The sequence below is a fragment of the Macaca mulatta genome, chromosome 11, assembly GCF_049350105.2.
Source record: "Macaca mulatta isolate MMU2019108-1 chromosome 11, T2T-MMU8v2.0, whole genome shotgun sequence".
NCBI lineage: Eukaryota > Metazoa > Chordata > Mammalia > Primates > Cercopithecidae > Macaca > Macaca mulatta.
In genome coordinates this window covers 6,961,529-6,984,107 of record NC_133416.1, presented here as the reverse complement: position 1 = coordinate 6,984,107, position 22,579 = coordinate 6,961,529, and the positions used below count along the sequence as shown (strand labels likewise).

The window sequence follows — 22,579 nt, the reverse complement described above, 5'->3', positions numbered from 1 at the left end:
GAGTGAGACTCGGTCTCCAAACAAAACAAAACAAAAACTGAATAAAATTATTACAGTCAGAAAAATGCAAATTAAAGCAATGAGTATGACTTCATATTAGATTGGAAAAATTAGACATCTGGATAATGCTGAGTGTTGGCAGAGCCGAGGGGCATGGAGGCCTCATCTGCTGTTGTAGGGCATAGACTGGTTGAGCCATCTAGGAGAGTATTTGGCACATCATATGCAGGTCACATTCATACCTGCTATCCCCGCACTTCTGCCTCTGCAGATAGACTAAAGAAATCCTTACACAGGTTCATTAGGACACATGTCTGCAGATGTTCAGCACAGCTTTATGGTGGTGAGGAGCAGGTGACAACCTGTGTCCATCACTGGGACACTGAGTGGGTAAAAGGTGTATTGTGTAACAGAAGCCACAGAGGAAGTGGTCCATGTCTTACAGGGATTAATCTTACAAACAAGGTGCTCAATGGGAAAAGCAAAACACAGCGTGCTATATGATATCATTTATACAAATTATACATACATACAAAGCAACCACACACATTTTATAAAAATTTACTCATACAGTCTGTTAGGAAACTTTTGCATAGTCCAGGCAAGATGTCATAGTGTCTTATCTCATGAGTGGAGATAAAGTGGAGATGAATTTCAGTGATATATGGATGGCGTCACCATTCAATGAATCAGCCCTGGAGGAGAATTGCCTTTGGTGGGGCGATTGTGAGTTCAGTTTTGGATGTACCGAGTTTGAAGTGTTTCTGAGACTCTCTACATTAGTGAGACCACGTAGGCATTTGAGTTATATGGGTCTGGGGTTCAAAGGAGCGGTCCGAGCTGCTGATGTAGATTCATGAGTCATGTCTGTGATTGGAGCTGGGGGTGTGGATGGCAGCAGAGTGTGAGAAGAGGAGCGAGCCTAGGACAGAGCCTGGGGAAGGCCGATATTTAAAGGCCAGGCAGTGGGGGGGCACATGAAAACTGAGGCTGAGAAGGAGGAACCAAGGAAGTGGGAGGAAAACTTGCAGAGATGAATATATATATATTTTTTTTTCTGGAAGAGTGGAGTGTTCAACAGTGATGCATAATGTTGAGTGGGATCAATTAAGAAAATAACTGAAAAAAGTGCCATGGGATTTAGTGACGTGGAGATCATCCATTGGTGGTGTTCGCAAGCTGTGCTTCAGGAGGGGTTATGGGACCTGGGACCTGGTTGAAAAACGCAGAGAGTGAGTAGGAGGTGAGGATGTGGAGGTGACGAGTGTAGACCAGTCTTGTGAAGCGGGGCTTTTTGATTTTCCCCTCTGCAGCTACTGTGAGGATGGCTTCATGCACTGCACCATGAGTGGAGTCCCCGGAAGCTTGCTGCCTGACGCTGTCCTCAGCAGTCCCCTGTCTCACCGCAGTGAGTACTGTCCCCACAGAAGATTGGTTGACTCCGTCCTGCCCAGATTCCTCATGTGTGGAATGGCGGGAGAGAGCTGGGTGACACCGTCTGATGTGCGTGTGCATCCAGTCATGGGTCTGGCTTTGCCCAGGATCGCCATAATTTCTGGGTTTGTGTGAGTGACTTTCAGGCCAAGACATGTCTTTGCATGTGTAAATCCAAATCATTGAGGCAAGAAGTATTTGATTTTGTGTAAGGGGAAAGACTTGCAGATAAATTCTGCGAAACCCCTATTTTGCCCATGGAGACCTTAACCCGGTGGATAGCTGTGAGTTGGTGGCCTTGATTGTAATGATAGTCACCGTTCTTTCATGGCCTCTTGTTTCCTATGACATGCTGATGAAGACAGCTCTTTCTTTAGAAAGCTTCTTGGATGGGTTTGAAAGAAAGAAGGGTTGGGTCCGTTGCTCTCCATTCGAAGGTCCTGATGGTGGCTGCACTTCCCCCCCCCACCCCCAAGAGTTTCACTCTGTCACCCAGGCTGGAATGCAGTGGTGCAATCTCAGCTCACTGCAACCTCTGCCTCATGGGTTCAAGCGATCTCATTCCTCAGCCTCACAAGTAGCTGGAATTACAGGCACGCGCCACCACACCTGGCTAATTTTTTGTCACTGGAAAACGTAATCTTTTTCAAAGTCGGGTAACTCTTGGGATTGTGTGCTGATTGGAAAAAGCTGTTTAACCTTTTGGAGTTTCAGTTATCAAGAGTTTCCAAGACATTTTGACTTTTTGCCCACATGCTATTAAGTGCACCTGGGCTTTGGAAAGACAGGTGCTGTATCAATCATCTGCTGTCAGCATTACCCAATTAGCCATGTATACCTACTAATTGCCAGGAAGTAGGATGTCAATGAGCAAAGTAGAAATCCCTGGCTTCATGGAACATGCGTTTACTGGGCCCAGTGGCCCGGGGAGGACAGTGAACAAGTAGGTGAGATGTGTAGTGTATCAGGTGGTGAGAAGAGCAGATACAGGACATCAGAGGGGAAACAGCAGGGAAGGGAGGTCGGAGTGTCAGGGGATGGAGTGTTGCAAGGGTTACGAATTCACGTGGAGTGGCTGGGCAGGGGCTGATGCCCACAGAGGCCTGTTTTAAAGCCATTGTGGTCAGACGGCCTTCTCTCCACACATTAGTTGTAACCATTTAGGAATAATTCTCTTGGGTCCCATTAAAACTCCTTTTTAGCACCCAAACTCAGGTCTACTCCAGCCTGGGTCTGGAAATTTCTGCAGTGCATTCTGATTCAATGTAACCTGCTATATAGCAAGATTAAGGGTGAAGACTATTAGGGGACATCAGAGGAGAGCTGGGGTCAGAAGAGCTGCCACCAGCATAAGCCGGAGGTAGAAGCCCAGGTGAGCAGGTGCCCTCGCAGCCCCACACAGGGAACCTGGCTCAGTCAGCAGCTGGTCCCTGCAAGTGGGTAACTCTTGAGTCTCTTGAATTTAGTCACAGCCTCTAGGGGGACCAAAGGACAGTGTGGAAGGTAGGTCCATTCTCTCCTTCACTAATCATCTCTTTGCTTTTCCTACCTTCAAGGCAAAAGGAGCCTATCCTGTCGGCCTCCCATGGTCAAGCTGGTGTGTCCCGCTGACAACCCGCGGGCTGAAGGGCTCGAGTGTGCCAAGACGTGCCAGAACTACGACCTGGAGTGCATGAGCATGGGCTGTGTCTCTGGCTGCCTCTGCCCCCCGGGCATGGTGAGTCACCAGGCACAGAGCTGGCACCTGCCCTTCAGTTTTCCTGTAGGCAGGGATGAGTTGAGGGGGCTGTGGAGCCAGAGAGAGGAAGAAAGAAGAGCTCAACAAGGATGGTAATGGAGGTGGTGCTGGCAATGGGGGCGTGGAGGAGGGGAGGGGAGGCTCTTCTGTGGCGGAGTCAGCTGCCAAACTCAGGGAGGGAGTTATGAAAATGCCTGGAGTTGATCCTCACGGGATCTGACAAAATGTAAGAACTTAGCTTACAGGAGTGCCACAGGAAGCAAAGAATTTCCAGAAAATACAAGTAGAAACAAGCATTCCCACTAGAATTTTCCCAGGGACTGCCTTCCATGCTATGAAAATGGAGGGACACACATATATTTGCATATGATTGATGTATATGCATATAACTTACTATTTAAAAAAAAGACATTGATGTCCCTGCTGTGTCACTAGCAAGCCATGGGCCCAACAAGTCTCTTCCCCACAGTGAACGTTGTTTTCCTCATCTGTAATGTGAGTCGTGAGATCTTGGCCAGCTCTTAACATTCCATGACTGGTGGCTGAAACAGGCATGGAGGCCATGCATCTAAGACCAGGCTGGTTTGCTACTCCTGGCTCCTGCGTGGATGTTCTGCTGGTGGCAATGATCTGAGCATGCCTACTCCTCCTTATCTCCCTCCCAAGTCTAATCTTAGCCAGTGGAGTAGTAAATAGATTATGCATACACCCTGAAGGATGCAACTTCCAGATGTTTCTCTTTCAAAATGCATCCTGTCTTCTTGTTTTCCCCGACTTCAATTCCTTATACCCAGAGTGAATGGTGAGGGGTTGGGGCAGGGGCTGTAGAGGCCAGAATGGGAGAGGGTGGCTCTCAAATGGCTGTGGAGGGGACTTAGTGATGCCCAGGACTCCTCCGCTTGAGGGGCAGTGTGCTGGACTGTGGGACCTGTCAATATTCTGTAGAGGGAACATGGACTCAATTACCAGTGTCTCTCAGGAAGGCTGGGATTGCCGTGTGTGAAGGGACAGATGCTTGTTTTTCTACTTCCCCTTCAACTTTTTCTTCTCCCAAACAGAGACCAATTCTTGTTAATTCTCGCCTCCTCTGTCTTAGCCTCTGAGGGTTTTCGAACTGTCTTTGCTGGTGAGGAGAGTTAGTGATTGGCCAATGAGCACCTTCAAACTGGAAGGGCTGTTTAGTGCCTGAGCAGAAGGTGGATATCACTGAGGGTCTCTAAGGAGGGGAATCTCAGACCTGGGTAGGAACAAAAAATAGGAGAAGGCAGGGGAATCTTCCTTCTTGCTCTTCGTTATCCCTGGGGCCTCTTGTATAGAAAGTCTCAGAGCTTTGGTGTGGGCAAGGCATAGATCATTGTCTCTTCATCATACTCAGCAGGAAAATGAACATCACTCAGAGGACTGTCAGCATTGGATATGCTTTGAAAAGAACTTTCTTGTCATGAAGGAAAAAATACAGATAGCCTTAAATTTTAATAACCACAATAATTACATTATGACCCCAGATCCCAAGAGGACAGTGAGACCTCAAATACAGGCTGCGGCTGTCCTGTTAGGTGCTCGTTGGCATTCCTGAAGCACTGGGCATGCATTCTGAGGACAGCACTTGGATACCTGTCACGTGATGAAGTGACTCGCACTTCAGCTACAGGGGCTTATAAACTTGCAAGTTCATATTGTAAGAGATTGGGTTATTTTCACAACTGCTTCATTACGATGCCGGTGAATGTGCAAATGATTGAGGCCAGATTCGAGAGAGCAGAGAAGTCCGTGTGATTTTATTAAGTGTGCACAGCGTGCTGGCTGTAGCACGGGACATGTGTTCCTGGCCATAACACAAAGAAAATGGGGCTGGGCCTGGAAACACCGTTTGGGCCCATCTGATGGTGCGGACATTATCCCTTGGGGTGTTACTCAGTCCAGTCTGTCCCATGTGAAGGGGCAGCGTTGTGGGATGTCACTAAGGGCTTGGGGAAGGGGTCACGGATTCTGCATTCTTTGGAGGACTTGAAAGGGGAAAGGGAAGTGGCTTTTTCCTGGGGACAGATCTACGGAGAGCACAAAGAGCACCGAGCCGGAACAGGGTGCAGAAGGCAGACGCGTGAGGCCAGGCTTCCCTGCTTTCTGACTCCATGCTCTTGCACAGTCGTTCAGTCTTTACTGGAAGCCCAGTCACCTCGTGTGTTATGTAGACACCTAATTTCTGTTCTGCCTCCATGATGCATGGCTGTGGGCCCCAAGGAGATGTGTGTGAAAGCACTTTAAAGCCAGAGAGTTCTACAGAAGTGTAGGAATAGCTTGAATTGTTTTTGTAACCAACCAAGGCTGTCTCAGAGGCTGCACCCATCAGTTCCTCCTCCTGTCCATAGGAGAGACCCGTAAAGGATGTTTTTTCTTAGATTTCCAATCTTGTGGACCCATGCTTTTATAAATACAATAAAAATGAATTCTCATAAAAATAAAAAGCAATGACAAAAATAATACGATCCCACCCAATTAAAAAATATTGGCCAGGCGCAGTGGCTCAGGCCTGTAATCCCAACACTTTGGGAGGCTGAGGTGGGCATATCATGAGGTCAGGAGATCGAGACCATCCTGGCTAACACGGTGAAACCCTGTCTCTACTAAAAATACAAAAAATTAACTGGGCATGGTGGCGGGTGCCTGTAGTCCCAGCTACTAGGGAGGCTGAGGCAGAAGAATGGCGTGAACCCGGGAGTCAGAGGTTGCAGTGAGCCGAGATTGCGCCACTGCACTCTTGGCTGGGCGACAAGAGCTTTTTTTTTTTTTAAATTTTTTTGAGATGGAGTCTCGCTCTCTCTCCCAGGCTGGAGTGCAGTGGCGTGGTCTGGGCTCATTGCAACCTCCGCCTCCCGAGTAGCTGGGACTACAGGCACCCACCATCACGCCCAGCTGATTTTCGTATTTTTAGTAGAGATGGGGTTTCGCCCATGTTGGCCAGGCTGGTCTTGAACTCCTGACCTCAGGTGGTCTGCCTGCCTCTGTCTCCAAAAGTCCTGGGATTACAGGTGTGAGCCACCATGCCCCGACTTAAAAAAATGTTTTCTTTCCTTTTCATGATCCTCAAATCTAGACTCTTACCTCCCACTTTTTATGACATATAACAGACATGGTATGACTCTGCCACATTTCCCTAAGATTTTCTAAACATTTTCTCTCAGATTTTCTAAACATTTTCTCTGTTTCTGGGCTTACACCCTCACAGGTTGGCCCTGGCCCAGGGAATGCACTTTGAGCAGCCCTGTTCTCAGCTGAAGATTGTCTCTCCTCCTCTAAGGTGTCTCTGAGGGTCCATCGTCTGCCTAGAAGCACCTGTTTGAAGATACTGGGGGGCAGAGAAGAAGCCTCTCTCTGATTTGTCTCAGGCCTGGCACCTGCTTAGAGCAGAGGTTTTCTGGTTGACCCCGCAAGCTGCAGGCTCTATCTGCTCTTGCCATCCGGCAAAGGTCTCCTGGCATGGGAATGAGATGGGGGCCCCTTTGCTAAGTGGTCCGCACCATGGTAAATGAAGGGCAGAGAAGCCGTGTGGAAATGGCATGGTATCGAAACCTCATACTTCTAGGTTTGAATCCCGGCTCCTGTGACATCTACTTGAGTGAGTGGCAAGTCACTTAACATCTTGGCGTCTTAATTTTCTTATCTGTAAAATTGGCTTACAGGCTGTTGGGAAGACTGGAGATGAGAGCAGCGAGCACATGGGAGGTGCTTAGTGAGTGGTAGTTTAATGACCACTATTAAAATAAGTTCATGGTGGGAAACCGTGAATCTTACTATGAACAGAGATGCTGCAGGGAATTAGCACACACAGGAACAACTTTTTAGATCCTAGCGTTCACTTTCTGAGACCCACTGGATCGATAAAATGAGGGAGTTGTGCTAGAAGATCTCCCAGGTATTTTTCTCTAGTTCAGAAAATCTTGGAGTGATGCTTGCCTGAAGCGTCCATCTCTTTAAGTTAGAATATTACCTGCTCCCACCACCAGGTGACGGCAAAGCACAACCCACTGCCCTGCTCACCCTTCCTAAGTCCGGCCACAGGTAGCTCCAGGAGCATCGTAGAGGGTGGAGAAGAAACCCTGAGGCCCCATTATGTCAGCCCTCTCTATTCATGGGAGAGACTGAGGACAGAAAGGGAGCAGAGCCAGGTCAAGCCTTCATAGTTGTATAGTGGAAATTCTGGTCTCCTGACTCTGAGACCAGGGCTCCTCCAATCTGAAACACTTAGGCCTCTGTCTGGGAGATGCTGACTTATCCTTTGAAACCTAGCAGCTACATCTCCCAAACTGCTGGTGTTGGGAGCCTCTTGGCGAGAAGTGTGTTTACGTCCCTGATCCCAGGATGCCCAGTTTCCTTACTGGCCCCATATGAAGACTGAAGGAGTTGGGCACCGCTTAAAATTCAGAGCTTGGGTTCAAGGGCCCATCCAGAGGCGGCCTCACATGTGGGCATTGTACATTCTAAAAGGTCGAAGGAAGGGCCTGTTTCAGAAATATCTCCTACATGGTCCACGATTGGTCACTCAGTCGGGCTTACTGAAATACAACAAGCAGACATTCATTTTTTTTTTTTTTTTTTTTTTTTTGAGACGGAGTCTCACTGTGTTGCCCAGGCTGGAGTGCAGTGGCCGGATCTCAGCTCACTGCAAGCTCTGCCTCCCGGGTTTTTACGCCATTCTCCTGCCTCAGCCTCCCGAGTAGCCGGGACTACAGGCGCCCGCCACCTCGCCCGGCTAGTTTTTTGTATTTTTTAGTAGAGACGGGGTTTCACCGTGTTAGCCAGGATGGTCTCGAACTCCTGACCTCGTGATCCGCCCGTCTCGGCCTCCCAAAGTGCTGGGATTACAGGCTTGAGCCACCGTGCCCGGCCGCAGACATTCATTTTGGTTAACAAGCGAGAGGTTTAAAAAAACGTGGAACCTCATAAGTCCTCATAGGAAGTCACCACGCTCAGCAGGAGTTTATTCCATCAGATCGCTCTCCTCCTCGCAGACTTCTGGCTGAGTTCCGCTGCTGTGGCCTGAGAGTACTGATGGGGTAGGAGAATGAACGAAGGGCAGTTGGAAGGTAAACAGGATTTTGGAGAGTGGGTCACGATGGTGTTCATGTATGGAGAGTTTGGGGATAATGGGGCCTTTTCAGGGAAAGGTAACAAGACCAGTTTTTTTCCTACTTTATAATTTTTCTTGAAGCGGACCAACACGTAGGACCATGTTCTCAGCCTGAGCCCTTCTGACTGAAGAGGTCATGAGTTGGTGAATAATGGGACGAGTATTTCTGCCAGGCTTTCTTAAGTCTTCAGGGGACATTCATAGACTTGAACTTAGTAGCCTTCTGATATCCCAAAGGGACAAACACTAGACAGAGATGGTTCTCTTCATTGTAACTGTGAGGTTTAAGTGACTTGCCACAAAACTCAGGGACTACTGCGCTGGCCTGCCCTGCTTCTCTGCACAGCTCCCCTCTGGGCCCCGTCCATCCCCTAAATCACCCCTTTATTTCCACACCTGTCTACTTCTGTGAATTTCCACCTCCCTGAATGTCTTTGCTGCTTTGGGATTCTGTGGGTGTTTTTAGCTGGGCTATTGTTACCTGCTCTTCTCTCCCAAGTCACGAAGCCTTATGCTGTGGTCTGGAAGCTCTTTCCTCTCCTTGAAGGTTATGTTTTGTCTCCTCTCCAGCTCTCTTACGACCTAATTCCACACCACCGTGGCCTTCATGGCAGTTCTCACCTAATATCAAGGTCCCATTATATTGCTGTCTGTGAATTAATAACCTCCTCTTGCCAACACCAGTCAGGGCAGAGAGCAGCCACGTGGTTTGCAGTGGGTGCTCGGAAAGGGGAGGTGGTGTCGGCTGCAGTCGTGGCATTTTATCTCACACCTGAGCTGGGACTGGAGTGTTCTGTCCACTGGAGGGGGGCTGGGCTTCCATAGACCCACAGCTGGGTGACAGGAGGGACTCCCTGGGCCGGGAATGCATGGTGGGTTTTCGCATGGGTTGAATATCATGGTGAGAGGTGAAAACATGCAGCACGCAGACCAAGAGGCCAGGGAGCCCCCAACCAGACCTGTCCAAGGGTGAGGGGCAACACGTGCTGAGGTGAGGGGAGCCTGGCTCTGTTTCCCGGAGTCCATCCCTGCATTTCTGTCCCACGTGGTATTTGCTACAAGGAGGCGTGTTACCTGGTTTCCACTGACTGTAAGGTCCCCTGTGGGATGCCTCCGTCATTCTTACAGCAGCCACTAGGTGGCGGGCCTCAGGCTTGTCAGAGCTGACCCAGGAAGGGGGCGATGTGGAAATTAACCCTAATTGTGACAGAGGCTTTGAAGGCTCTGCTAGAGCTTTTCAGTCCCTCCCAGATCCTACCAAGGTGCCATCTTCCCTACTGCGCATCTGAGCTCATGCCCTCCCAAGAACAGTGGTTCCAGGAGGTACGAGCTACCAAGAGTGGGGTCAACCTGCATCATCATCTCTGCCCTGTCATTCTGCCTCATCAGCTGGGGTCCAGGGATGCGGGGACACCTGAGGCTGGGTGAAGGTAGCATTAGGTAGTGGAGGATTCTTCCTATTTCCCTACCACCTCCCCCAACACACACGGCGCTCACATATGATTCTAGCCTGGGTCCTTGAAAGCCCTTTGTTCAGCCTAAGATTGCCCTGTTCCTGGGGGTTTGTCTAGCTCCAGGCCTGGGAGCTCGGGCTTGTCTGGGGAGTGACTGGGTTGCATGGAGCTGGAGCTGTCCAGACCGGGAGCTTCTCGCCCTGCAGGTAGCTCTGGAGCCAAAGTGTGACAGTCCTTCACCTGGGGGTGACCTGGGCCTCTTTGAGAGCCCCCAAGCCTAAGCCACACCAGGGCAGGCATCCAGGCCTGTCCCCTGGAGTCGGGACAGAAGCATGTCTGCAGGTTGAGCTCAGAGTGGGTTTGGCCAACTGTTCCTGAACCCACTGGGGCTGATGGTTCTTTAGTTTTTTTTTTTTTTTTGAGACCGAGTCTCCCTCTGTTGCCCAGGCTGGAGTGCAGTGGTGCGATCTCAGCTCAATGCAAGCTCCGCCTCCTGGGTTCATGCCATTCTCCTGCCTCAGCCTCCTGAGTAGCTGGGACTGCAGATGCCCGCCACCACGCCTGGCTAATTTTTTGTATGTTTTTTTTAGTAGAGACGGGGTTTCACTGTGTTAGCCAGGGTGGTCTCGATCTCCTGACCTTGTGATCCACCTTGGCCTCCCAAAGTGCTGGGATTACTGGCGTGCGCCACCGTGCCCAGCCTTTAGTTCTTTTTTTTCCCCAGCCCCAGCAGACCTGAGGAGTACAACATGCTCACGTAAGTAGTTTCCCGAGGTATGAGGACGGGGAAGTAGAGCATATGCCGTGGAGAGTGAACCGGAATACTGGAGACTGGGTGGGGCCTGTGGCTTGGACCAGCCCTCAGACTCTAGTTCTGATCGAGTGCTACTTATGCCCAACATTCGGCCCTCACCTCCAGAGTGTTAAGTACACATTAATTTTATTCAATATAGTGTTCATTTTCTTTAATTATAAATATAATGCATGCTCACTGAAGAACACTTGGAAAAAAATTTTAAAACCGAAAAAGAAAATAAAATCCTCCCACTCCCCTATCCCAGCTCACCACCTGGAAGCAGATTCTGTATCTTCTAGTCTTTTGTGAAATACATAGAAATTTGGAACCATATGTATACATAGTTTTTCTTCCTATTTTAAAAATCAACAGTGTAAGTATTTCTCGCTTCATTTAAGATTCTTCCAAAGGACCATTGTAATAACACCATAGGATACCGGTGTCTGGCGATTCCTTAATGGATTTAGTCATTTTCCTATTGTTTCTAATTTTTTTTTTGCAATGATAATTCTCCACCAATCTTTGTCTATAATTCTATTTCCCTCAGAGAAATCCTTTCCTTGGGATGGCTAGGTGTAAGAATATGTGCATTTCGAGGCCTCTGGAAATGGTTTTTTGAAGTACCTTCCCAAAAGTGTCCAGTTACAGTGCCCCAGCAGGGCAGGAGAGGGCAGAGGGCAGCCAGTGTCTTTAGTTGACAGGAGCCATGTAGGTGGGAACCCATGTTTGCCAAGTCCCATGGGCGTGGGCTCCCTGTCCTGACTTGGCCTGCAGTGGAAGCTGTCCTCTGGCCCAGCCCTGGTCCTGGTGCCGGTCCCAGTGCTGGGCCTACCCGTAGGCTCAAGTCTCAGACAACGCTTCCCGGAGTGGGCTGGAGGAGGGCTTTAGATTAGTCGCTGTGGCCCTGAAGACTTGGATTCTTTTCCCTTAGGTCCGGCATGAAAACAGATGTGTGGCCCTGGAGAGGTGTCCCTGCTTGCATCAGGGCAAGGAGTATGCCCCCGGAGAAGCAGTGAAGATTGACTGCAACACGTGGTGAGGCTCAGTGAGCGGCTGTCCCGGGGACCCAGGCCCTGTGGGTGGAGTGAGGGCACACGCGGCCACAGGACCTTCCGTGCTTGCCTCCAGCCCCCTGTGGGAACCCGGTTACTCTCTGCCTCTGTGCCTGTGCTTCTCCATCTGTAAAATGGGGAGAATCTTTCTCATCACCTGTGCCCATCCTGCATAGACACTATTCAACGGGTTAGTACAGTATCCCTTATCCGAAATGCTTGGGACCACAACTGTTCTGGATTTTGGATTATTTTGGACTTTGAAATATTTGCATATACATAATGAGGTATCTTAGGGATGGGACCCAAGTCTAAACATGACATTTATTTATGGTTCATATATACCTTATGGACATAGCCTGAGGGTAAGGTTTATACAATATTTTAAATATATATTTAATGTGTATTTAGTATTTTCAACATTTGTGCATGAAACAAAGTTCTGTGTACATTGAACCATCAGAAAGTAAAGGTGTCACCCTCTCAGCCACCCACGTGGTGTCATGTTGGTGCTCAAAGTTTTGGGTTTTGGAACATTTTGGACTTCAGATTTTTGGATTAGGAATGCTCTACTTGTATTTCTGTTCAGGGAGATGGGCCCCACGGAAGACAGGGACCTTGCCCCACCAGTCATTGCATTTGTGGCCGAGCTGCCAGTGGGCACGGGGTCTGGAGGGTCCTGTCCTTGCAGGCCTCACACTGCCCGTGAGCACAGCGTGAGTGTGCTTGCAACGGCATGGTTTGAGGCGAGGGTGGCTGGTTGCCTTCTCCTTTTTCCTTGGCCATCCTGCACATAACCCCTCACCCTGCTCATTCACCCTGCCTTTGACTGTGGCTGTGCGCAGCCTTGGAGAGAGGCCAACTGGACAGAGGCAGAGTGGGCTGTCTTTTGGACTTGAGGTCTGAGCTTACCACCTCTGACGCACAAGTGGGCTTCTTGATGTCAGCTCTGGTTACAGGTGGTGGCAGGGTGGGACACGTGGCAGTGGGCAGATCACTGTAGATTTTAACATGTAGCTACGTACGTGTTAACATGTAGCTATGCACACAGAACCACTCCTGGCAGAAGTGCATGCTTCATCACTCTTTTCCAGACTCTGGGCTTTCCCGCTGTTGTGTCTTGCTTTTCCCATTAGCCTCAGGCTTTCAACCTCAGTGTGTCTGTTTGACAGAGACCCTGTGGCGAATCTCAGGTAGATGTGGCTTCCAGGGTGAGGCTGAGCGAATTCATAACAGGAGGCCTAAAGAGCATCTGGGCCTTCTCCCTGGCAGCCTAACTCACTTTGGACAACCCCTTCCCTTTTTTGCCTCAGTTTCCCCCTTTTAGGGAGAGCAGCTAGGCTTCCCTGTGTCTCGCTGGGCCTGTGAAGTCCACACTCCATGCTACAGGTCCTCATCTTCCTTGGGCTTCCTGGAGGGTTGGGAGGCACCCAGAGTATTCTGTGTTCCTTCATTGTCTCCATTGCCCAGATGGGCCCCTCAAAACCAAGGTGCCCAACTTGTCTTTCCTGCCATGACTGCTCCTAGTGTCTGTCGGGACCGGAAGTGGAACTGCACAGACCACGTGTGTGACGCCACGTGCTCCACGATCGGCATGGCCCACTACCTCACCTTCGACGGGCTCAAATACATGTTCCCCGGGGAGTGCCAGTACGTTCTGGTGCAGGTGAGAGGTGGGGAGATGGGGAGAGGGCGCTGTCTCTTTCTAGGAGGGGGTGGGTGGTGTGGCCTCAGCTTGGGTTCTGTGGGCCTGTCTGCAGAAACAGCTCTGGGTCTGGTTTCTACTGGAGTATTTTCCAGTCCTTCACAGAGGTGCCTGAAGCGGTTGTCCATTTTCCCTCTGCTCACCTGGGGACTTATAAAACGAGACAGAAGCTTGTTTGTTGTTGAGGATTGCTGTGGGAGAAAGGCTACTGCCCGTCCACGTTGGATCTGGAATTAGAAAAAGGCGTCTGTTCCTTCTGGTAGACACAGCCTCAGTCAGGGTGCATAGCTCAGGGAGTGGGTTGGGCTGGGATTTCAGTCCCGCTCAGCCTCCCTTCCAGCACCCTGGGCAGTGCACAGTCTGCACGTGTTGTGCAGTGGCCCTGGACAGGGGGATGGTTGAAATGATCCCTGGAGTTTGCTTCCCATGGTATGGCCTTGTGGAATTCTCTGCCATTTTAATTTCTAACTTGGTTCAATTCAGAATGGGAGGAGTGGGAGTGTGGGACATGGGAAAGTCATCCTGCCCAGCAGGTAAGAATGAGTCCAGGAGTCGTCACCGGTGAGTGTGGGCAACAGCCCCTCCGCCTCCCACTCCCCACTGCATGGATGCTTGTAAGTTTCTCTTGCTGGTTGACGTCAACTGTGTAAGCAAGGAAGTATGAGTGCTTTTCTCCCCAGAGCCGAGGCGCTGTACTCTCTGAAGCTTTAAACAAATACGGTCCCTCTGTCTCCATTCCCAAGAGGAGGGAGGGGGTGGGGGCTTGGTGTGGTCTGAATGGAAGACCACAAACCCATAGGAGCCCCAGCCCCAGAGGCTGAGTTGCAGGAGCTGGTGAGTCAGGCAGCGTGGGTGACTATGGACCGATCACCCGTGTAGAGCATGCTGGGTATGGGGCGGAGTCAGCAGCAGCCTCCGCAGTCCCCACCTCATACCTGGGCTGGCCCGGAGAGGCAGGCTGTGTGCTGGGGTCACAGGGCATGCAGACCAGGCAAGGAACCTGTGAGCCGGGGACGATGCGCCCCTCTAGAGCTTTCCCAAAGGTTCTATATGGAAGTTTCCCAGCCTCAGCAGCAAAAGATAAGGCGGCACCAGCTTTGCAGAACAACTACCCAGCCCATTTCAAATCTGAACATCCAGGAAAAAATAATTCAGTGCAGCAAGGACCAGACAGCCAGTCAGCATCTACCGCTCCTAGCCCTTCCCTGTCCAGGCCATCTTTCCCAACTGGACCAGTTGTAAAGATTCCCCTTCAAACGGTGCCCTGTCTGTGCGCCTTGTTTTCCTTTCCCGCAGCTGGTTCTGTTGTCTTCTGACGCGTTGTCCTGGGGCCCCTCCCCTTTCTGCTGTCCTCCTTTGGGGAGTACCATCAAGACCTAACTCACTGTCTTTCAGAAATCTCAGCTGATAAGAACAAATAAAGCACTTACATCCTCGTTTCCTCTTTTAGCCTTCACCATGCATCAACCTAATATAAAGCCATGTAACCTAACAATCCCATTAAGTTGAATAGAATCTTACAGAGGTCAGATTGTGTGTGTTGTTTGGACACATGTATGTATATATGTGTGCATGTGTGTATGCATGAGAATGAGTATGGCTGTGTGTGTGTGGGTGTATGCATGTGCTGCGTGTGTGGGTGTATGTGTGTATGACTGCATGGGCGTATGTGTGTTGTGGGTATGTGTGTCAGAAAGGTAAGTGGTTTGCTCAGTGTTGCCAGTAAGTGGCAGAATCAAGATTCACACCTTGTTTCTCTTTTTTCTTTTCTTTTTTTTTTTTTTTTTTGAGATAGAGTCTTGCTGTGTTGCCGGGCTGGAGTCCAGTGGCGTGATATCGGCTCACTGCAGCCTCTGCCTCCTGGGTTCAAGCGACACACTCTGTTTTTCTCAGTTGAACGTTTTATCTTTTTTTTTTCATCGTACCACAATAATAGCCACCATGGGGGAGAGATTTGCCAGGAATGTGTCCCCTTTTGCTTAATTTTCTATGCAATTGACCAGCAAGGACCAGAACTCCCTTATCGTCTCTTCTCATCTCGACCTGGCAGTTCAGGACCTGTGGAGCTCTGTCAAACCGTCTTTGGTTCCATTTCTGGGCCAGCAGTTCAGAGGGATTCAGCCAGAATTTAGAGCCACAAAGTGCCCTGTGGTCAAACTCTCCCAGCTGCCTGGGTGGGGCTCTAGGCAAGGGCTCCAGAGGGACTCGAATGGGCTCTAGGCAAGGCCTTTGAGCCTGATGCATCCATCAAAGCAGGCCACATGTTGCCTTCCCTCCCCCCCCCACCCCCCCCCCACCCCCGCCCCACTCACTGCAGGCACCTGGCTCATCTGTCGTGGGCGAGGTTAACACACCTGAGGGCGTTCACCTGGACATCCGCTTCCCCCCAGGCACACACACAGACACACATGCACAGCCACGGACATGGCAAGATCCTGTGACACATATTCAAAGGCCTGCGGTGAACAGATGCCAATCTTCTGGTCTGGTGAGAGCCAGTGGGAATAATGGTCCTCTCGTGGCACTCCTCTTTCCCCAGGATTACTGTGGTGGTAACCCTGGGACCTTTCGGATCCTGGTGGGGAATGAGGGATGCAGCCACCCTTCAGTGAAATGCAAGAAACATGTCACCATCCTGGTGGAGGGAGGAGAGATTGAGCTGTTCGACGGGGAGGTAAGTGCGGCCTCATCTCCTCCACCCTCATGTCCCGCTTTGTGCTTCTGTCACTTAAGAGGAACATTTTCCAAGCATTCATTTAGAACTTGTGTGAATGGAATCATGAACAGCCATTAAAGGGGATGAGGCAGAGCTATTGCAACTGACCGTGACGTATTTTATGAGAAGAACAAGTGGCAGAGCAATAGGGATGACACAGTCCCATTTTAGCGACAATGCAGAGTGTGCATGAAGGATGTGCACATGGGTCTGCACAAACATGGGATAGAACCAGTGATCACCTCTGGAGTAGGGTGGGGACTGGAGGGTATGTGTGTGTGTATGAAGTGATGATGTTATGGGATATGTTTCATATGTTTTTCTGTTCTTTTCAGATAACCATTTTTTTTTTTTTTTTTTTTTGAGATGGAGTCTCGCTCTTTCACCCAGGCTGGAGTGCAATAGTGTGATCTCTCTTCTTACTGCAACCTCCACCAGGGTTCAAGCGATTCTCCTGCATCAGCCTCCTTAGTAGCTGGGACTACAGGTGTACGCCACCATGCCTGGCTAATTTCTTGTATTTTTAGTAGAGATGGGATTTCACCATGTCGGCCAGGCTGGTCTCGAACTCCTGACCCCAGGTGATCTACCTGCCTTGGCCCCTCAAAGTGCTGGGATAACAGGTGTGAGCCACCGCGCCCGGCCAGATAAACATTTTTAAAGGAGCTCAAAAGAGTAAACTGATTCAGTCCCCTGTGTACTAAGAGCTTAAGAAGTAGTTCTCAGAAGTGTACACAAGACTCCCTTAGGAGATCTTGTTGAAAATGTGGATCCTGGATCTCCATCCTGAGATTCTGACTCAGTAGGTCTGGGTGGGGCCCAGGAACCTGTGTTTAAAGTTGCAGGTCATCCCCAGGCCACAGGTTTGGATCAGCTGCTCTGACTACACGGAGTGCTATGGAGACCCAGGCTCTGGGCGCAAACCTGTCCTGGTATATTCATTTTCTCCGGTGGCCTCAGCCTGCATCTCTGCCTTCTTCCCAGTACCCACCATTGACATCAGAGAATGGGAGGTGAATTCTTCACCATTATGGAAGAAAACTGCTTAGCAAGCATGATGTATTAACTGTGGGTCAACAGTGTCAACTCCGTTTCAAAGAATAGCTCTATTTAGGGCAGAGTGACAGTGATGATGCTGAACAGGCGTGCAGACATGTGAGGGATAGATTTGCACATGTGATTAGCTCTGCACGTGATATGTTACTAACAAGAGGACCTCTGCAAAGGGGGGGTGATGGCGGTTCTCAGCCTCAGTCTCAGTGAGGAATTAGAGAATCCATCACGCATGCTGAAATGGGCCTCAAGGGTGCAGCACTGGCAGGGATCGGGCCAAGTCAGAGGCTCAGGTCAGAGCCCTTCTCAAACCTGCAGTGTATGATTCCTGGCACTAGCACTGAGTGCCGCATTTCCTTTTTCTTCAGCTCTGTCTCCTGATGACAGTGGCTCTGGGGAGGGGGGAGGTGGTGGGATATAGGAAAGGTCAGAGTCTACTGCTTATTTTTATAAAGGAATAGATTTTTAAACAATCAACCAGAGATGCTTAAAATCATTGCCATGTTGAAAACCTGTCTAGGGCACCACTATATTTAATGACTAATTGTCAATAAAACACCTTTTGTGAAGTGATGGATGGTCTTCTGCTCATTGGTTTCATAGTACTTTAATTTCATAATCATGACTTTGCTGCTACCTTTGTTACCGTCTCTTGATCATGGACGCCTGGAGAGTGGTGGTGGTAAGGTGGCCACAGACATGTCCCGGCATGGGGCTGGCCCTGCAGGGGTGCAGTGACATGTGGGGTCCTGGAGGGGTGGCGGTGCCTGCACTCGTGGGCACTGGAGACAGATGGGCAGGTGTGGAGTGGAGGGGAGGACCTGGCTGTCGAGCCTACCCTTCATCCTCCCGTATGTCTTGCTTTGTCTTCCTCCAGGTGAATGTGAAGAGGCCCATGAAGGATGAGACTCACTTTGAGGTGGTGGAGTCTGGCCGGTACATCATTCTGCTGTTGGGCAAAGCCATCTCCGTGGTCTGGGACCGCCACCTGAGCATCTCTGTGGTCCTGAAGCAGACATACCAGGTCAGTGGCTTTTCTTGCTTCATCTTGTCGGGGACTTGGCCTTTGGAGCATTTTCTGCTCCCTGATTAGCAACCCATTGTCTCTCTCTACTGTCTTGGGGGAAGGCAGTATTCAATTAGGACATGAGGAAGTCATTATTTCTTCCTCTTGCCTGATTGCCCCGGCCAGAACTTCCAACACTATGTTGAATAGGAGTGGTGAGAGAGGGCATCCCTGTCTTGTGCCAGTTTTTAAGGGGAATGCTTCCAGTTTTTGCCCATTCAGTATGATATCTTGGTTTATTGAGAGTTTTTTAGCATAAAGGGCTGTTGAATTTTGTCGAAGGCCTTTTCTGCGTCTATTGAGATAATTGGTTTTTGTCGTTGGTTCTGTTTACGTGATGGATTACATTTATTGATTTGTGCATGTTGAACCAGCTGTGCATCCGAGGGATGAAGCTGACTTGATTGTGGTGGATAAGCTTTTTGATGTGCTGCTGGACTCGGTTTGCCAGTGTTTTACTGAGGATTTTCACATGGATGTTCTTCAGGGATATTGGTCTAAAATTGTCTTTTTTTGTTGTGTCTCTGCCAGACTTTGGTATCAGGATCATGTTGGCCTCATAAATTGAGTGAGAATTCCCTCTTCTTTATTGATTGGAATAGTTTCGGAAGGAATGGTACCAGCTCCTCTTTGTATCTCTGGTAGAATTTGGCTGTGAATCCATTTGGTCCTGGACTTTTTTTGGTTGGTAGGCTATTAATTATTGCCTCAATTTCAGAGCCTATTACTGGTCTCTTCAGAGATTCAGTTTCTTCCTGGTTTAGTCTTAGGAGAGTGTATGTGTCCGGGAATTTATCCATTTCTTCTAGTTTTTTAGTTTATTTGCGTAGAGGTGTTTATAATATTCTGATGGTAGTTTGTATTTCTGTGGGGTCGGTGGTGACATCCCCTTTATCATTTTTTATTGAGTCTTTTTGATTCTTCTCTCTTTTCTTCTTTATTAGTCTTGCTAGTAGTCTATCAATTTTGTCGATCTTTTCAAAAAACCAGCTCCTGGATTCATTGATTTTTTGAAGAGTTTTTTGTGTGTCTGTCTCTTTCAGTTCTGCTCTGATCATAGTTATTTCTTGCCTTCTGCTAGCTTTTGAACTTGTTTGTTCTTGCTTCTCTAATTCTTTTAATTGTGATGTTAGAGTCAATTTTAGATCTTTCCAGCTTTCTCCTGTGGGCATTTAGCGCTATAAATTTCCCTCTACAGCGGCTTTAAGAGTGTCCCAGAGATTCTGGTACGTTGTATCTTTGTTCTCATTGGTTTCAAAGAACATCTTTGTATCTGCCTTCATTTCGTTATGTACCCAGTAGTCATTCAGGCGCAAGTTGTTCAGTTTCCATGTAGTTGTGCGATTTTGAGTGAGTTTCTTAATCCTGAGTTCTAATTTGATTGCACTGTGGTCTGAGAGACAGTGTGTTGTGATTTCTGTTCTTTTACATTTGCTGAGGAGTGCTTTACTTCTAATTATGTGGTCAATTTTAGAATAAGTGCGATGTGCTGGGAAGAAAGTATATCTGTTGATTTGGGGTGGAGAGTTCTGTAGATGTCTATTAGGTCTGCTTGGTACAGAGTAGAGTTCAATTCCTGGATATCCTTGTTAACTTTGTCTCATTGATCTGTCTAATGTTGACAGTGGGGTGTTAAAGTCTCCCATTATTATTGTATGGGAGTCTAAGTCTCTTTGTAAGTCCCTAAGGACTTGCTTTATGAATCTGAGTGCTCCTGTATTGGGTGCATATATATTTAGGATAGTTAGCTCTTCTTGTTGAATTGATCCTTCTACCATTATGTAATGGCCTTCTTTGTCTCTTGATCTTTGTTGGTTTAAAGTCTGTTTTATCAGAGACTAGGATTGCAACCCCTGCTGTTTTTTGCTTTCCATTTGCTTGGTAGATCTTCCTCCATCGCTTTATTTTGAGTCTGTGTGTGTCTCTGCATGTGAGATGGGTCTCCTGAATACAGCACACAGATGGGTCTTGACTCTATCCAATTTGCCAGTCTGTGTCTTTTAATTGGGACATTTAGCCCATTTACTTTTTTTTTGAGATGGAGTCTGGCTCTGTCGCCCAGGCTGGAGTGCAGTGGCACAATCTCAGCTCACTGCAAGCTCCGCCTCCTGGGTTTATGCCATTCTCCTGCCTCAGCCTCCCGAGTAGCTGGGACTACAGGCACCCGCCACCACGTCTGGCTAATTATTTTGTATTTTTAGTAGAAACAGGGTTTCACCACGTTATCCAGGATGGTCTCAATCTCCTGACCTAGTGATCCACCCACCTTGGCTTCTCAAAGTGCTGGAATTACAGACGTGAGCCACCACACCCGGCTAGCCCATTTACATTTAAGGTTAATATTGTTATATGTGAATTTGATCCTGTCGTTATGATGCTTGCTGGTTATTTTGCCCATTAATTGATGCAGTTTCTTCGTAGCATCGGTGGCCTTTACAATTTGCCATGTTTTTGCAGTGGCTGGTACTGGTTGTTTCTTTCCATGTTTAGTGCTTCCTTCAGGACCTCTTGTAAGGCAGGCCTGGTGGTGACAAAATCTCAGCATTTGTTTGTCTGTAAAGGATTTTATTTCTCTTCCACTTATGAAGTTTAGTTTGGGCTGTATATGAAATTCTGGGTTGAAAATTCTTTTCTTTAATAACGTTGAATATTGGCCCCCACTCTTCTGGCTTGTAGGGTTTCTGCCAAGAGATCTGCTGTTAGTCTCTTGGGCTTCCCTTTGTGGTTAACTCGACCTTTCTTTCTGGCTGCCCTTAACACTTTTTCCTTCATTTCAACTTGGTGAATCTGACAATTATGTGTCTTGGCGTTGCTCTTTTCAAGGATTATCTTTGTGGTGGTCTCTGTATTTTCTGAATTTGAATGACAATATCAAATTTTCTTTAGGTTTCTTAAAGAGGCAAAGCAATCATGCTCAATATTGTTATAACACTGCAGACTATTCTAGGATGTTGCCTTACCATTTAGCCATGGGCCGGCACGTTTTGAGAGCTATTTGTAAAATTGCTAATAACCAACTTTTGAGAATGGTTCCACTATTTAGGGTCCAACAGGTTGTTGGAACATGAATGATTTCTTTAAGTGCCATGTATGTGACAAGTGGCTCTGGCTACTCTGGCAGCTGCTTTAGTTAGGCAGGAATGGGCCTCCACAGCATCCCTGATAACACTATCCATTTGCAGCTTGTACAAGCCAGTGAGGCAGCACTGCCCTCACTTCTCTGTGGCAGCCCATCTAATTCCCATAAAGCATTAACAGCTCATTCATTCATTTATTCAACAAATACTAAGTTCCTGTATGTGTCAAACATTGTCCTAAGCACTGTGGATACAACAGGGGAAAAAAAAGTCAGGTAGGGGTGTGTGTGTGTGTGTGTGTATGTCTGTGTGTGTGTATGTCTTCCATGTATTTGTTTTTTATTGCTGCTATAACAAATCACCAAAAACTTGATAGTTTAACACAAATTTATTATCGTATGGTTCTGGAGGTTGGAAAGCTAAAATTGGTAGGCAGGGCTGCATTCCTCCTAGAGGGTCTGAGAGAGGTCCCTTTTCTTGCCTTTTTTACATTCTGGAGGCTGCCTGCATTCTTGGCTTGTGGCCCCATCCTCCATATTCAATGCTGGCAACGTAGCATCTTCCACTCTTTTTCTCTCTTTCTGCTTCTGTCTGTCACAGCACCTTTTTAACTCCGACCTTCCTGCCTCCCTCTGATCAGACCCTGTGATGACATTCAGCCCAAATGGATAATCCAGAATAAACTCTTCATCTCATGGGAGCCACGGTTTTGCCTTCCATAACCCTGGTGTGGGTCATATTCTAGTGGGAATGTTACTATAGATAGTTTTGGCTGATGGGCCCTGTGAAGAGGGAATGTAAGAGCAGAGTCTTTGGGGAAGGGAGGGAATGAGTCATGCCAGTATCTGGGGGAGAGTTTAGGCAGACGGAACAGCACGTGCTGAGGCCCTAAGGTGGTAGGTGTCTGAAGCAGTTGTACAAGGAGGCCAGTGTGGCTGCAGAGGAAGGACTTGTGGGGAATAGTAGTTCATGAGGGCAGGGAGGGGCAGTAGCCATACCATGGAGGCTTCTAGGCCATGTAAAGATTGTTGGCCTTTTGCCCAACAGTGAGGACATTCTTCTATGTTTCCTGGTAACTTAAACCCCTTATACCAAGCCAAACTCTGCTTATTGAAGCAAAATAGAATACATTTTTTCTGTTTGTCTCAAGACCGGGGCTCTAAGTGTGTTGTAAAAGTATAGCACCTTTTCTTCTCCAGGCCAAGTATTTTCAGTTTTTTCTTTAGTGTTTTTGTTTTATTATTATTTTTAGTTGACTTTTAACTGTATGTATTTACTGGTGACAGTGTGATGTTTCAATACATGTATACAGTGTAATGATCAAATCAGGGTAGTTAGTATATCAGTTCCCTCAAACATT

The 22,579-nt window shown here is 48.3% G+C and overlaps 1 protein-coding gene across 4 annotated transcripts in view; it reads left to right on the top strand.

Moving 5' to 3' along the window:
- The window catches only part of VWF (von Willebrand factor), a 185,576-nt gene that overhangs the window by 84,586 nt on the left and 78,411 nt on the right, over positions 1–22,579 (top strand). For all 4 annotated transcript variants that reach the window (NM_001243086.1, XM_077953080.1, XM_077953081.1 and 1 more), the window contains 6 exon segments: positions 1,314–1,408; positions 2,991–3,151; positions 11,482–11,585; positions 13,130–13,268; positions 15,847–15,981; positions 17,954–18,100. In NM_001243086.1, the coding sequence (NP_001230015.1) occupies positions 1,314–1,408; positions 2,991–3,151; positions 11,482–11,585; positions 13,130–13,268; positions 15,847–15,981; positions 17,954–18,100 (781 nt within the window).